The sequence below is a fragment of the Tachypleus tridentatus genome, chromosome 13 (genome assembly GCF_004210375.1).
Source record: "Tachypleus tridentatus isolate NWPU-2018 chromosome 13, ASM421037v1, whole genome shotgun sequence".
Lineage (NCBI taxonomy): Eukaryota > Metazoa > Arthropoda > Merostomata > Xiphosura > Limulidae > Tachypleus > Tachypleus tridentatus.
In genome coordinates, this window is record NC_134837.1 from 11596661 (window position 1) to 11614921 (window position 18261).

Sequence of the window (18261 nt, forward strand, 5' to 3'; positions counted from 1 at the left end):
TTTGGTATAAAGTGAACCCTCATTTTGTGGGTTGGGTCGAGTGTGCCGTTATGTGGAAATGTGATTCCAAGGTTTACGTCTAATTACTGAAAACAAAACATTGTGCTCAGCATGCTGGGGTTGTGGGTGCGTTAAAAGCGTGAGTGTCATATTCCTGACAAGAGATGGTGATTAGAGGAGCTGACTGTATTCCTTTAAGCCTATCACTTCGACAGTAGGGACGGCTGACTGTACAATAAACATCTACAGCTCAGTGCGGTATCTTTGAGATTGTACTGTTTTTGTAACTTGCTATCTGCTTTGTGCAATTTTTCCTTGTATGCTTGTGTTTAAAACTGAAGCCTCAGTCAATAAACTCTGTCCAGTTTAGGTTAAAGTTAGCTTTACGTAAATTACATAACTTTTCCTACGAAGCATTAGATAACAGTAGAATTGTAAAACAACAAATTCTACATATATTGTTGCAGAACAGCTTAAGTTAGCAGCGAAGGACTATATTCGGTGAGGACATGAAAGGAAAAATTTACTTCGCTTTTTATATAAGTAGAGAATAATACAGATTATATGTGGGAGAGGGTACCGCTTTTAAGCGCTAAGCTCGAAAAATTATGCCATGAATAAGTTAAGACAGAAATAAAAAAAAAATAGTCAAAAGAAAAACAAGCGAAATTATTTTTAGATTTTTTTTTCTCTGTATTAAGTCTTTTCGTATTTTATCCCAGAACTCATTTCAGTAGATTCAGATAAATGTAATATTTAAAAGAATCTACTAATTTGTTGTTATTCTGCTTCGAGCGCCCCCACAACCCGCGTTTAAATTCTCGGCAAGTTTCCGCTCGAGTATTGAAACCCAAATTTAATTTTATGTGAATCATGGCGTGTGACAATACCCAACTATCGTAATACTTTGATAATACACAACTATCGTAATACTGTGATAATACCCAACTATCGTAATACTGTGATAATACCCAACTATAGTAATACTGTGATAATACCCAACTATCGTAATACTGTGATAATACCCAACTATCGTAATACACGTCTAATTTGACGAAAGATCGAAGGCTGTGAGGGAATTATATATAACTTCCGGAGAGGGGAGTTTGAACCTCAGACTTCGTAGTCTACTTATTTAAATCAATATAAATCTTTTAGGATTTGACAAGTACTAGAGTCAGTGACATAAATTTTCTGGTTTGATCTGATATGCAATTAGAGAGTTTATGGGAAGATTATAGTCGTTTCAATTCGAAGAATTTCAACGAGAATTAACGGCTTGATTTTGTTTAGCACAGGGTGTGCACGTGTTTCCTTCCGAGTCGTGAACATTCACTCAAAAATAATAAATAATTCAGTAAATTCCTGAACCTATGTTTCCTGTCTCCAGGGGCCAACATCCTAGGGACTGCTTGTTTGGAGCTCCCCGACCGTCACCAGTTCTGTTCTGGCCACCGTAGGATGTTCTTACGTAGCCCTAGTCTGATCAAGATATAGAGAACAATACAAGTCTCCTAGTACGTTAAATTGCTCCTGGTAATATGGGTTTACCATTTTCAATCCAGTCACAGACAGAACGGGGAGGGGAGGTAGGGTTCAGCAGACAGACAGACAGTCTTCTTGTAAAGTTAGTCACGTGAATATTTGTCCTGCCGACCAGGTTACCGATACTGTAGGACAAAAAGTGGCCATTATTTCATGAGAAATGTGAATGTATTTTTATTTTTTTTTTGCTTGGGTTCTGGTCATAATGTCTGATAATGTTCAGAGTAGCGCCATGTTGTGTGTGACAGTCTGGATTTGTTTTATTAAATCCAGACCCTAGGGTGTTGACATAATTCAAAAACAGATGTCTTAAACCAAGATCTAAAAATACAATTTGAAATTCGAAAGGTAAATATTATTTTAGGTAAGATTATATTGTAAAGCAATTGTTAAGGCCAGATGCCTATAATTTAAAAATGAGGGACTGATATGTAAAAATAAAAGGTCCAATGTGTTAAATAAACTGGTATCAAAGTCGTATGTATTAAGTGTTAGTTTAATAAAGACATAATGTGGGATCACCTAGCCTAGAGACAAGTGCATACAATTTATCATGAAAGTAAAAAAAAATATTGATTCAGTTTTAAACTTAAATCGTTTTCAAATTGAGGTATTTTCTGTTATATCAAAAACATATGCAGTAATAGAAGAACCAAACTAGAGACACTAGATACTCTTCTGTAGTACAGTGTCAGAGTTGACATGCAGTAATAGAAGAACCAAACTAGAGACACTAGACACTCTTCTGTAGTACAGTGTCAGAGTTGACATGCAGTAATAGAAGAACCAAATTAGAGACACTAGATACTCCTCTGTAGTACAGTATCGGAGTTGACATGCAGTAATAGAAGAACCAAACTAGAGACACTAGATACTCCTCTGTAGTACAATGTCAGAGTTGACATGCAGTAATAGAAAAACCAAACTAGAGACACTAGATACTCCTCTGTAGTACAGTGTCAGAGTTGACATGCAGTAATAGAAGAACCAAACAAATACTGTAAACTAGAGACATAGGACACACCTCTGTAGTACAGTGTCAAAGTTGACACACAGTAATAATATTATGATATGGCTATGTTATATGTGTTGATGCTGCCTGTGTGAATGAATGTATATAACAACAAAAACAAATCTCAAAATACCTCTTGTCTTTGAACATTCTCTTTACTCATTTCGTCAGTAACTTCATATTTTGTATTCAGTTAGTTAGGGCAACTACCCAATGTTTATTTAATCAGTGTAGCAAGTTCACAGGATTTATTTAATCAGTGTACTAAGTTCCCAGCATTTATTTAATCAGTGTAGCAAGTTCCCAATGTTTGTTTAATCAGTGTAGCAAGTTTCCAATGTTTGTTTAATCAGTGTAGCAAGTTCCCAGCATTTATTTAATCAGTGTAGCAAGTTTCCAATGTTTATTTAATCAGTGTAGCAAGTTTCCAATGTTTATTTAATCAGTGTAGCAAGTTTTGAATGTTTATTTAATCAGTTTAGCAAGTTCCCAGCATTTATTTAATCAGTGTAGCAAGTTCCCAATGTTTATTTAATCAGTTCAGCAAGTTCCCAATGTTTATTTTCATCAATTTGACATATTGTTTTATGTTGAAGTCTAACGCTTTATAAAGGGCTGTTTACTTTTTGCCCACTATAAAGATTACATGTGTAATGTTATTGCTATATACTCTTAGGTGTACATCTCAACCATAAATAAAAAAAGGTGGATAATTATCATAGCCAAATGATTTTTTTATGAACTTCAATAAAAACCCAATATTTTCTCTAAGTAAATTATCTAGATCCAAACATTTTCTGTAAGTAGTTTAACAAGAACCCAGTATTTCTGTAAGGAGTTAACAAAAACCCAGTATTTCTCAAAGTAGTTTAGCGAGAAACCTATACGTTAAGCCTGTTCATTTTACAAAACCCACTGTTATGCATCAGGTTATAAATAAGCTTGTTTTCAAAACGTATGTGAAGATGTTTCTTACAATCTTTGAAGACATTAGTTCCCAGTGTACTGGTGTATTTTTAGTTTGAAGGTAAAATGGCTTCTTTAAATTCTGTTACAAACTCATGGAGAAATAGGTATATTCAATTTCAGTTTTATCCTTCTAAAAGTGTGGATTCAACCTACTAACTTAGAACAGTTTTTTTATGTACATTTATGATTTCTTTAATTCTAAATAATATTTTTAAACTTTCATATTTTGATCCCAGTAGCTTAATTACAAGAGTTATTTTACATTCAAAACATAGTGTGTTTATTTATTACTGTAAAAAGCAACAAAGTTGTTTGTTGTTATTTTCACACAAAACTTTCAAACAAGAAAATATACCCTGTAGTTAGTAAGTTCCTGCTAGCTATGCAATCATGAACTCTAGGGCAATTGGAAAGTTTATAAGTAATTTAAAATTATCCCATGAATTTATTCAGTAATTTTCTCATTCTGACTGTCAAACGTGTTTGAAGCGCATACACATTTTTTAGTACTCTATCAGGTTTTGCTGTTTATTCTTTGAAGCCTCTGATGGTACAGCAGTAAGCTGAAGGGCTCATACTGCTGAAATTTGTGGTTCGAATTCCATTGTAGGCACACCTGAATTAGCCCATTGCATGCAACTAAGTAGCTGTGATTAAACTATTTTGACCAAATCCCTCTGGCTTCAAGTCTTTTATTTTTAGTACTTTCTTTTATGTTATTGGTTGACAATAGCATGTTTTTAACTTATGTTCTCTGTTATATAACAATATGTTTCTCACAAACTGAATTAGGAGTGGATATCAGTATCAAACTGTTTTTGGTATTTATTTGAATATGAATGAAATTCTAATTGTCTTGCAACTTGACAAATTGCATTTTTCAAAGTAAAGGAAAACTAGTTAAGTTTTCCTGGATTTACACCTCCTAGTGGCAAGTTTGACTTATTACTCTGAACACAAAAGTGGGTTTTGATACTCAAGGTGGGTCCATCATAAATATCCCATTGTGTATCTTTACATTTAACAACAAATAAACCTGGATTTATAAATAAACTTGATGAAAATGGTATTTTGTTTGAATATCAGTTCTTTCAGTTAATGTGAAATATTTTCAAATTATTTCTTCAAACAATTCATGTGCAATTCCAAGGACTCTAAAACAAGTAGGAGTCTGATTATAATCTAAATGTATTCATTATTTCTATTGCCTTCACTGTTAAGCATAAAAACAGGTTTCAGTGTTTCTCTCACCTCTATCATTCAGCATAATAGCCGGTTTCAGGGCTTGTGTTGTTCATCGAATCGTTATTGTCAAGCCTTGGAATTGACTGTAAATTATGGTTCTTGCATGCTAATGTTAGGTCTAAATTTAAGTTTTTAAACTTAATATTTGTATATTACTTACTGTTGGTGGTAACTATATTTGAAAGACTTGGTGACATTGTTGTATCTACAGTAAAGATGCGAAGCAGGTCGTGCTAGATAAATAAATCTGTATCTATTGATTTCAGTGTTAGTGAGTGTATCGGAATGTGCATCTTCTTCAACATACTATACACGTATGATCCGTAATCTTCATGTTCATAAGTAAAACCTCCGTCAGGCAAATGTCTTTTTTGGTATGGACATGACCTGTTGGTGAGTGTGCTCGAACTGTGAATATGAGGATTCGTATTTTGCGGGAACTAACATAGCTTGGTGCTTAGGGAAATTCCACTCGCAATATGCTATTTACAAACTCAAAACCTGTCGCCGAAGATGTTCATCCTTTCTACTGTGGGACATTAGATAGTTTGTTTCTTTGTTTTTAAGCATGATGTTACACACCTGGTTTTCTGCTCTGTGTCTGCTGCGTTATCAAATCTCTGTAACTTAACTCTAAGCCACTAGGGATTCATTGTATAATTTTAGGTGTAGGTCAGTGAATGAAACAAAAACCAGTAAAGACAATAGTAAAATAATGTGTGATAAACCAACAATAAACCAGTAAAGTCAGTAGTATAATAATGTGTGATCAACCGAGAGAAAACCAGTAAATTCAGTAGTATAATAATGTGTAATAAACCAAGACAAACCAGTAAAGTCAGTAGTATAACTGTGAGTGATAAACCAGCAGAAGACAGTAAAGCCAGTAGTATAATAATGTGCAATAAACCAACAAAAACAATTCAAGGAAATGGTATAATAATGTGTGATAAGCCAAGAAAAACCAGTAAACTCAGTTGTATAATAATGTGTGTTAAGCCAAGAAAAGTAGTATAATAGTGTGTGATAAACCAACAAAAAACAGTAAAGTCAGTACTGTAGTCGTACATGAAGTTTTTTTGAAACTGAAATTGTGATAGGCAGGATTAGTATAAATTATATATGAGAAATTAAGCACAGTCAGGTACATCTGTCAAAAGAGTTCAACCTCCTGAGTACAAAACTGTAATTAGATATCAAATAGGTGAAGAGATCACGGAGCTATAAGCTAAAAGTTTGTATTTGGAAAAACTAAGAAACTTTCTATGAGCCGATATGCTGAAAATGATAAAAACAGTAAGATTAGTGATCTTCAACAAAGTAAATACTTAACAAGTTTGAGAATTGCTTCCAATCCCATCATTTATGCATTTTTATAAGGTTACATAAAGCTGTGTAACACGGTAATATCAAAGGAATAATAACAACAGTAGACAGAATACCTTTTGATTGTTTTTTTAAATGGAAAACTGGGCAGTAGGGTATTTGCACCTTGCCTAAGCAGGGATCAAAACCTGCTATATAAGCATTACAAGTCTTCAAGCTACCCAGTTTCCACTAAGTTGCTTGTCTACATGTAAATTGTTCAGGTTCATTAACTGTATTTTTAAATCGACTGATTGCAAAATGGAAACTTAGTGAATTTTTTGACATACAACTTTACGGTTACTTTTATTAGTTTAATAGCATTGTATACTGCTTTAAACTTTGTGGCTTGTTTTAATTATGTATTCCTAGGCTCTTTCCCAACATAGTTACTAATATTTGTCTGATAAAAATCTGCTCTAAAGGTTGATATAAACTCACTGTGTATTGTGTATAAACACTGGCTACAAATACTGAAGTATGAAAAAGGTAAGTAAGTAAACACTGGCTACAAATACCGAAGTATGAAAAAGGTAAGTAAGTAAACACTGGCTACAAATACTGAAGTATCAGAAAGGTAAGTAAATAAACACTGGCTACAAATACCAAAGTATGAAAAAGGTAAGTAAATAAACACTGGCTACAAATACTGAAGAATGAAAAAGGTAGGTAAATAAACACTGGTCACAAATACTGAAATACGAAAAAGGTAAGTAAGTAAACACTGGCTACAAATACTGAAGAATGAAAAAGGTAAGTAAATAAACACTGGCTACAAATACCGAAGTATGAAAAAGGTAAGTAAGTAAACACTGGCTACGAATACTGAAGAATGAAAAAGGTAAGTAAATAAACACTGGCTACAAATACCGAAGTATGAAAAAGGTAAGTAAGTAAACACTGGCTACGAATACTGAAGTATGAAAAAGGTAGGTAAATAAACACTGGCTACAAATACCGAAGTATGAAAAAGGTAAGTAAGTAAACACTGGTCACAAATACCGATGTATAAAAAAGGTAAGTAAATAAACACTGGTCACAAATACCGATGTATGAAAAAGGTAAGTAAGTAAACACTGGTCACAAATACTGAAGTATGAAAAAGGTAAGTAAGTATCATTAGGTTTTTGTTGTTTTGTTTTTTTTATTGAAAGGAAATTTGTAGCTGTACATTATTGTAAAAAACATACATTGCAAGATGAAACTTAGCTTTCCTTGATGAAAATTGCTTGGATTTTCACTAGCCTGTGACAGTTTGTAAGGCCTTTTTATCTGTATGGTAAATCAACCATGAAAGTTTGTAGAGCCTTTCTTCAATATGATAAATCAACTATGACAGTTTGCAGGGCCCTTCTTATGTATGGTAAATCAACCATGACAGTTTGCAGGGTCCTTCTTATGTATGGTAAATCAACCATGACAGTTTGCAGGGTCCTTCTTATGTATGGTAAATCAACCATGACAGTTTGCAGGGTCCTTCTTATGTATGGTAAATCAACCATGACAGTTTGTAAGGCCTTTTTATCTGTATGGTAAATCAACCATGAAAGTTTGTAGAGCCTTTCTTCAATATGATAAATCAACTATGACAGTTTGCAGGGTCCTTCTTATGTATGGTAAATCAACCATGACAGTTTGCAGGGTCCTTCTTATGTATGGTAAATCAACCATGACAGTTTGCAGGGTTCTTCTTATGTATGGTAAATCAACCATGACAGTTTGTAAGGCCTTTTTATCTGTATGGTAAATCAACCATGAAAGTTTGTAGAGCCTTTCTTCAATATGATAAATCAACTATGACAGTTTGCAGGGTCCTTCTTATGTATGGTAAATCAACTATGACAGTTTGTTAGGCCTTTCTTATCATATACATATATGATATACTATAAATCACACATGACAGTTTGTAGGATATTTCTTATGTATGATGTACTATGAATCACACATGACAGTTTGTAGGATATTTCTTATGTATGATGTACTATGAATCACACATGACAGTTTGTAGGGTATTTCTTATGTATGATGTACTATGAATCACACATGACAGTTTGTAGGGTATTTCTTATGTATGATATACTATGAATCACACATGACAGTTTGTAGGGTATTTCTTATGTATGATGTACTATGAATCACACGTGACAGTTTGTAGGATATTTCTTATGTATGATGTACTATGAATCACACATGACAGTTTGTAGGGTATTTCTTATGTATGATGTACTATGAATCACACGTGACAGTTTGTAGGATATTTCTTATGTATGATGTACTATAAATCACACGTGACAGTTTGTAGGATATTTCTTATGTATGATGTACTATGAATCACACGTGACAGTTTGTAGGATATTTCTTACGTATGATGTACTATGAATCACACATGACAGTTTGTAGGGTATTTCTTATGTATGATGTACTATGAATCACACATGACAGTTTGTAGGATATTTCTTATGTATGATATACTATGAATCACACATGACAGTTTGTAGGGTATTTCTTATGTATGATGTACTATGAATCACACGTGACAGTTTGTAGGGTATTTCTTATGTATGATGTACTAGGAACCACACGTGACAGTTTGTAGGATATTTCTTATGTATGATGTACTATGAATCACACATGACAGTTTGTAGGATATTTCTTATGTGCGATGTACTATGAATCACACGTGACAGTTTGTAGGATATTTCTTTTGTATGATGGACTATGAATCACACATAACAGTTTTTAGGATATTTTTTATATATGATGTACTATGAATCACACGTGACAGTTTGTAGGATATTTCTTATGTATGATGTACTATGAATCACACATGACAGTTTGTAGGGTATTTCTTATGTATGATGTACTATGAATCACACGTGACAGTTTGTAGGATATTTCTTATGTATGATGTACTATGAATCACACGTGACAGTTTGTAGGATATTTCTTATGTATGATGTACTATGAATCACACGTGACAGTTTTTAGGGTATTTCTTATGTATGATGTACTATGAATCACACATGACAGTTTTTAGGATATTTCTTATGTATGATGTACTATGAATCACACATGACAGTTTGTAGGATATTTCTTATGTATGATGTACTATGAATCAAACAAATATAAAATTATTGATATTCCCTAAAATATTCCAGTTTTTATGGTTTCTTGAAATACAGAATCTGTAGTCGTGAAAGATACCCATTAAAAGATGTTTTATAAGTACATGTCTAACTTATAGAACAAAGCCACAATTCGCCGCCACATAAAAGTAAGTTAAGCTCTGCAGTAACTATTCTACAAATTTCAGTGATTCCATCCAAGAAGGTAAACGTTAGATTTCTCCGATAAATTGACCCTTAACAGAATGTTATATGATTGCCTTCTGTTACTAGATATTAATTATAAAATGTGATTTACGTCACTTGTTTGGACATAGAAGTAAGTTATCATCAGGTAAGAATAACTGAAAATTTAAGTCTGGCAACACGTGAGAAATGTAATGAAATATGAGTGTCATTTTTAGCATATCCGGTTTAAACGACAACTCTCAATACACAGAATTGAAGATGTCAGCTGGAAATGGTTTCGAAGCGACCTGACAGCTGATCAGGTGATTCAATTTTCCTGATTTAATTATTGGTTTGTACACACCTGCCAAGGATCTCGGAACGACGTGGTGTGGCGCCACATGTTTAAATCGGCGCAGGTTGTGCTGACAAGAAAATTGGACGTAGAGCCTATAGTAAGGAGTATTGACGCCTCTGGTCCTGCCAAAATGGCGCCAGTCGACCTAGGTTGGTGGACAGTTCCCGAAATACGATGGGTTTCTACTACGTACACCTGCTTGCTATTTGCTGTGTTGGCTTCAACAGACGAAGGAAAATGAAGCAGTGTGCGCTATTCAAAATGTTCATTCAAGGCTTAAGTCTACTTGTTGAAGCTAATGACTCTTAGGAGTGGTCAGGTTCTGAGACAACGCTCATCAAAATTTGGTACGCAGGTAATGAAGTCTGTCGCCACGCGGGCCCGCCCAACCCAGCCCTCGCCTGTAGGGAGGGCTGTGATGCCCCTAAGATAGATAGTGTTGCCTACTGATATTTGGTAATTAAGTAGAGAGCCTGACCTTTAGCCTCAACAAATAAGAGACCACTTCCTCTGGTGTAGCTAACTGGCATCAGTTTTCTCATGATTTATCTGAAAACGTCACGTTCAATCCAGACTGTGTCTGTGGTGTAAATAGGTGTGTGGAGCGTACTTAGTTACGCCTGGTGCACTTCATGGCTTTTTCACGTGTTGAGCTCGTGACATCTGGGCCTGCATTAGACAACAACTCGTTACTACTCAGATTTGTGTGTATCTGTCCATGTTTAAGTCTGGATGACAAACACGTAAAACGTACATTCCAGTGTACGTAACCACTTGTATAGCAAACAATATTTGGTTAAAAATCCATTAACATCCAATGCAGAGTGAAACTAGGAAACCTTTAGTTTGTTAAAGAAAAAAGCGAGTCCTTCCGGTTTATGCTGTTTTAACCATCTTTTAAAGTGTTTGAGAGATTCAGGTAAACACATACACAGCTGATTTAATTAGATAATAAAATACAAACAGTCTTATTTATGCCAAAACACTAAAGGATTACACGATTAATTCTTACACATTTTATTTTTCTGACTAATTTAGTTCGAAATCGCTTTTAAAAAAAGATAAACGTTTGATAGGGGCGAAACTGAATATCGAACCGACCTAGTTTTTTTAACGAAGGGACTGGAACCACTTTGAATTTATCTAGGTTGAGAGATCTGTTTAGTTGGGTTGGAAGTCTAACGAATTATTGGTACCACTTCTGATAGCTGAAACTGTAGTGGTCCAGCGGTAGAAACCTGGTTTCGATAACTGTTGTTGTATAGCTTTGTGTCTGATAATAAACAAACAAATCGTCACCATTCTTTCTTTAAGTCACGTGATAATCTAAGAAAAACATATATCTAACGTCTCGGTGAATCATCCGTAAATTTACGAACTAACAACGCTACAATCTCGGGTTCGATTTCCCGAGGTACACACAACGGTGCTAGCTCGTTGTTTATAGCGTCATTTCCTGCGTAAACTTCTTTATTTATATTTTGTATAATAAACTCCACGTGCCTCTTGTATGTAAGGGGAGGTAATGAATAAGCACTTACCTTTGTCAGTGTTTATCTGAGAGTATTTGATGTTATAATTGTAAGTATAATTTAGAGTACTTGATGCCATATTTGTAGGTATACATCAGAGTAGTTCAATGTCATGCTTTGTAGGTATACATCAGAGTAGTTTAATGTCATGCTTTGTAAGTATACATCAGAGTAGTTTAATGTCATGTTTTGTGGGTATACATCAGAGTAGTTTAATGTCATGCTTTGTGGGTATACATCAGAGTAGTTCAATGTCATGCTTTGTAGGTATATATCAGAGTAGTTTAGTGTCATGTTTTGTAGGTATACATCAGAGTAGTTCAATGTCATGCTTTGTAGGTATACTTCACAGTAGTTTAATGTCATGTTTGGTGGGTATACATCAGAGTAGTTTAATGTCATGCTTTGTGGGTATACATCAGAGTAGTTTAATGTCATGTTTTGTGGGTATACATCAAAGTAGTTCAATGTCATGCTTTGTGGGTATACATCAGAGTAGTTTAATGTCATGTTTTGTGGGTATACATCAAAGTAGTTCAATGTCATGCTTTGTAGGTATATATCAGAGTAGTTTAATGTCATGCTTTGTGGGTATACATCAGAGTAGTTCAATGTCATGCTTTGTAGGTATACATCAGAGTAGTTCAATGTCATGCTTTATAGGTATACATCAGAGTAGTTTAATGTCATGTTTTGTGGGTACACATCAGAGTAGTTTAATGTCATGTTTTGTGAGTATACATCAGAGTACGTGATGTCATGCTTTGTGGGTATACATCAGAGTAGTTCAATGTCATGCTTTGTAGGTATATATCAGAGTAGTTTAGTGTCATGTTTTGTAGGTATACATCAGAGTAGTTCAATGTCATGCTTTGTAGGTATACATCAGAGTAGTTTAATGTCATGTTCTGTGGGTATACATCAAAGTACGTGATGTCATATTTGTAGGTATACATCAGAGTACTTGATACCAATCTTGTAAGCACACATCAGATTAATTGACATCATGTTTATGGGTATACATAGAGTATTCGATGTCATGTTTGTGGGTGTACCTCAGAGTGCCCTATACTAGAGATTATTACGTCTACAGTTTTCTCGATGGATGGATACAACTCCTCAGTATATTACAGACATTCCTTTTAGACTAAAGACGGTTCGTACAGAAACATGAAACATTTTGTTACGTAAAGCTAGAAACATCCCAGACACTCAGACCAAATATTCCCTCGACTTCTTTGGTTTTCAGTTTTAACAAATTAACATTTAAAACACAACAGTACAGTTCTATGTAAAAGATTATTTTATTATATAATAACTTACAAAAATGTTTTTTTTATGACAGAATAATTGTAGTTAGAGTAAAATATTGATTTTCATGTTAATAGATAACTAGTATACAGTTTTATATGTTTCACATTTTCACTTCAAGTGTTAACAAGTCTCTACAATGTTTTTAACGTTGATATCAGTTCTGAGGTTACAAAAACCATTGTGTTTGTACTATATATATAGTTCATGAACATAATCAATACAAACACATGAAAAAGAAAATTAGGGCTTAGCATATCTTAGTTGCAGGTTACTTTAGTTTTGTGTCTACACAAACTTCTGTATATAAAAGTAGATCTTAGCATATCTTAGTAGCAGGTTACTTTAGTTTTGTGTCTACACAAACTTCTGTATATAAAATTAGATCTTAGCATATCTTAGTTGCAGGTTACTTTAGTTTTGTGTCTACACAGACTTCTGAATATAAAATTAGATCTTAGCCTATCTTAGTAGCAGGTTACTTTAGTTTCGTGTCTACACAAACTTCTGTACATAAAATTAGATCTTAGCATATCTTAGTGGGAGGTTACTTTAGTTTCGTGTCTACACAAACTTCTGTATATACAGTCATGTGAAAAAATTAGGACACCCTATGAAAGCCTGTGTATTTTTTAACATTTTTGGATATATAGATATTTAATCTCAATTTTAACAATACTGAGAGATTATAGGAATATAACTAAACAATTAAAACTGAAGAAAAGACTTTTCAAGATCTTCTGTAAATGTAATTCTACAAAAATGTATATTCGAACTGAGGAAAAAGTTAGGACACCCTACTCCCTTATAGCTGGTGTTACCCCCTTTGGCTGAAATAACTGCAGTGAGACACTTGTAGTCATCTACTAGTCTCTGACATCGGTCTGCAGAAAGTTTGCCCCACTCATCAATGCAGAATTTTGTCAACTGTGAGATGTTTGAGGGGTTTCTTGCATGCACAGCCCGTTTCAAGTCACCCCATAGCATCTCAATGGGATTAGAATCTGGGCCTTGACTCGGCCATTCCAGGACTCTCCATTTCTTAGTTTTTAGCCAGTCCTTGGTGGATTTACTGGTATGTTTTGGGTCATTATCGTGTTGCAGGGTCCAGTTCCGCTTCAGCTTTAATTTTCGTACAGATGGTCTCACATGATCCTCAAGCACCCTCTGATACACAGTAGAATTCATGGTGGATTCTATGATTGTGAGCTGTCTAAGTCCTGCTGCAGCAAAGCAGCCCCAAACTATGACACTTCCACCTCCATGCTTCACAATTGGTATGAGGTTCTTTTCCTGGGATGCTGTATTTGGTTTACGCCAAACATGTCTTCTGTTCTGGTGTCCAAATAATTCGGTTTTGGACTAATCTGTCCAAAGAACATTATTCCAGAAGTCCTGGTCTATGTCTACATTGTCTCTGGCAAACTTCAGTCTGGGCTTGATGTTTCTCTTAGAGAGCAAAGGTTTCCTCCTTGCACACCTCCCATGCAAGTTTAACTTGTGTAGTCTCTTTCTGATTCTAAAGGCATGCACTTTCACATCAACAGTAGCCAGAGCCTGCTGTAGGTCCCGTGATGACATGTCAGGGTGTTTGGAGACCTCTTTTAGCATGTTGCGGTCTGTTCTCGAGGTGAACTTGCTTGGACGACCAGACCTGGGCATGTTGGCAGTTGTTTTGAAAGCCCTCCACTTGTTGAATATTTTCCAAACAGTGGAATGACTGATTTCAAAATATTTTAGGGTCTTTTTAAATCCCTTACCAGACTCATAAGCTGCTACAATTTTCTTTCTGAAAACCTCAGACAGCTCTTTTGCTCTCACTTCATCAGTCAGGAGCACATCAAACTAAATGTCTGAGGTTTAAATAGGGCAAGCCTTATTCAAAATGCTGAGTAACGATCTTCTAATCATGTGCACTTGCTGTGATACACCTGTGTGTGAGTTGAGCCATTTTATATGGGTAGAAATGTGGGGGTGTGCTAACTTTTACCTCAGTTAGAATATGCATTTTTGTCGAATTATATATACAGAAGATCTTGAAAACTCTTTTCTTCAATTTTAATTGTTTAGTTATACTAGTTTAATCTATCAGTATTGTTACAATTGAGATTAGATATCCATTTATCGAAATTGTTACATATATACACAGGCTATCATAGGGTGTCCTTTTTTTCACATGACTGTAAAATTAGATCTTAGCCTATCTTAGTGGAAGGTCATATAAACTTTGATTTTAGCATATCATAGTAGAAGGTTACTTTAGTTTCGTGTCTACACAACCTTTTGTATATGAAATTAAATCTTAGCCTATCTTAGTAGGAAGTTATATAAACTTAGATCTTAGTAGCAGATTACTTTAGTTTCGTGTCTACATAAACTTCTGTATATAAACTTAGAGCTTAGCATATCTTAGTAGCAGGTTACTTTAGTTTCGTGTCAACACAAACTTCTGTATATAAACTTAGAGCTTAGCATATCTTAGTAGCAGGTTACTTTAGTTTCTTGTCTACACAAACTTCTGTATATATTTTATTGACCATTTTGTTCTGTAGATTTCAAATCTTTATGGAAATTAAAGTATTTTCTGTTCTGGTAATTGTTATGGTATACTAATGACGATACCTTCGCTTCTAGTAACTGGTAAGTTCTATTTTTTAAAATTAATTTTTTTAAGGTTTGCGTATTTAAATCCTTAATATTTAGTCCATGTTTGATGAATCAGTGTCTGTAGTCACTGTATTACTGTCATCTGGAATTTGATTGGTAGAAACAATTGCTCCTCAGGTTTTTGTTTATGTTCAGGTATTTCTTTTCTTATGCTATGTGGCACTTCAACCATTTGTTTTTTAAAAGAAATTTCAAACACTTTTTTATCGTAATGGAGTAAAGTAACTGTAGAACACATGATCTTTAACAACTTTTCATTGGTTGTCTACTGTGGCGGGTCATGAAAGGTTTCAGTTTCAGTTGTTGGTTTTTTTGCAGTGATTATGTTTTTTTCGATTTTCCGTAGTTGTATTTTTAAAACTGATCGTTTTCTCTGGTCCTATCCTACACTGTAAGTTTTGTTAAGAATATATTTTTAAGATAAAATATTTGGTACTTGGTATCTTTAAAAGTTCTAAACTTGTATTACTTAATAGACATTTTTACCTTATTCTAGAATGTTTTATCATAGTTTTTATTGTCATACTTTATATAGCTGTTTAAAATTTTATTCGACTGACTTCCATTTGTTAGTTACAACTGCCTCAGCAACGTCAAAATCCGAGGTTTGATTTTCCGCGGTAGACAGATGATTTTGAAGGTTTTTTCTTAAACAAACAAAACGTTTGCAGCTGTTGTGTTTATTACAGACTTTCCGATCGCGACATGGCGGTTAGTGTATTCTGACTGTAAATCTAAGGATTCATGATTCGTGACAAAAAGCGCGCCTTATTTTTATGAGGTCGTGGGTATTCTGTTAGCAGCGGTTTCAATCTGTGTGGAACCCGAAAATATTCTCCGTACTTTAAACTGTTAGCGTGTAAAGAAAGACAGTCAATGGTGTGTTGCTGTTTGGCTCTCTGGTTAGTAGTTCAGCATTAGGAACGACGGAAAATAGACTTACTAAATTTGCAATGGATACAAATTATAAAAAACAAAAACAACAATTGGTTTGACAAGAAATGGCGGTGGGAGTCGTTGACTAGCTGTTCAAGTCTATCAGTTTAAAATTAGGAACAGCTAGCGCAGATATAGACCTTGGGAAGCTTTACCAGAAAACTTGAAATATATACATTTTCTTTATATTTTCTTTTGTTTTACTCCCTCTGTCGGAAAAAAATACGTTTTTTCACTAAACTGCAGTTTGGAGTTTCGAGGCTGACTGTGCTTCACTTTTGATGTTTCAGCTTGTTGATGTTGATCCGTTTTGGGTCCCCACGACGGAAGAAGAGTACACCCACTTCGGCGAGAAGGCGGACACGGAAAATAGAGCCAGAAAATACATGAATGGTGTTCGTCGGAGGAAAGGGCTAACTGTTGATGAAAAAATTGTGGAATTTGCTGAAAAACAGAGAACACTGACGAAGAACAAATAACAAAACCAGTTTTTGTCTCTCTTTCTGTTCAGGTAATGAATAGTTTTTTTCCAAAAAGAAAGGTGACATCGTTATTATTTAGCAGTGCAAAAACAAACATGACGTTTCTTCACCAACCCGTCAGATGGCAGCAGTGAATTCGAATGGATGTGATTAAAAAAACGTGTGAGAAAAAAAAGAATAGTAATTATTGTTTTGTAGTTACATTTTAAAATCGTAATTTGTAGAAATGGTTTTAACGTAATTCGGTTGTTAAGATGTTAATATTTCATATTAATGGAGAAAATAACAGTATGTGTATTCGAAAAATAATTTTTTTTTTTTTTTTTTCGATTTGGAAGGAAATGATGGGTTCAAACCAACAGTTCTGAGTTGTCAGCAACACGTGTTATCATTAAAGGGATTGGTATTTAATCTTGAAACAGAAAATAAATATTTTTAATATGTTCTTGATTATGTGATCAAAACAGAAACACATATCTTTGCAATGTGTCAGGCACATTTCAAGTACACAGTTCGACCGATGTTGAATTAACAAATACTATTTAGAAACTTCCAATATTCATATTTTAATATATGAATTTCAGCAATTTTGTATCACCAATAATGTAACACATGCTGATGATAATGCGCTCTGTTTTGTCTGAACTTTGATTAAAGATGCACAGGTAATAATGTAAACAGTTATTCAAGTTATATGGAAGTTAAATGGATGTATTAAAGAATAGGCCTCTATTGCGTATAATAAAAGTACAACAAGGCGAATACATGGTATTAAAATTAATATAAACATTTAAATCAGGAAATCACGTGACATACCACAAATAAAAATTCATGTCTCGGTAAAATTGTATATATCAGAATAGTATTTTGTAATTACTTGACCTTACGTAAGTGATGTGATGTAACCTAAAATTAACCTTTCTTTTAAAGGGCACGTTATAGATCTTTTTGAAGATAACTATTCATACATTCAAATCTTAACTACGCGTTTACAAGAGAGATTTGGAATTTCTAAGACAGAGATGTCTTATGTACTTAGTGGCGTTGGAAAACAAAGGAATATGTATGAACTTCGGGTAACAAGACCATCGAGAAAGAGACCGGCAACAAGTCATTTCGCAGCCATGGTGAGGTATTGTTTAACAGGTGAAATATAAGAATACAAAAGTCTTCCCCTCCTCGTGTGAGCCTGGTATGGCGCGTGATGTACAATTTATGAGTCGCAGGTTCGCTCCTCTTCCCCAAACATACTCGCTTTTTCAGCTGTAGGGGCATTATAATAAAGTAATGATGAATGCCAATATTTGTTGGTAATAGAGTAGCCCAAGAGTTGACAGTGAGTGTTGTTGACTAGCTGCTTTTCCACTAGTCTATCACTGCTAAATTAAAGACAGCTAGCGCAGATATTCCTCGAGCAGCAAACTCGAAAGCTTTTAACGCTAAAAGTTGTGTCTCGATACCAGTGGTGAGTAGAGTGTAAATAGCCCACCAACATAATAAGTCAGTCGCAAACGATGGCCACGTTTCTCCAGTAACAGTACTAAAA

At 34.4% G+C, this 18261-nt stretch overlaps 1 protein-coding gene across 1 annotated transcript in view; it reads left to right on the forward strand.

Annotated features, from left to right (window-relative positions):
• Window positions 1–17160, forward strand: part of LOC143240573 (elongation factor-like GTPase 1) — a 201302-nt gene extending 184142 nt beyond the window's left edge. Inside the window, exon 20 of the mRNA XM_076483233.1 lies at window positions 16524–17160. Coding sequence (XP_076339348.1) covers window positions 16524–16712 — 189 coding nt within the window. The 3' untranslated portion in view covers window positions 16713–17160. The remainder of the gene's footprint in view (window positions 1–16523) is intronic.
• Window positions 17161–18261: the final 1101 nt, after the last annotated feature.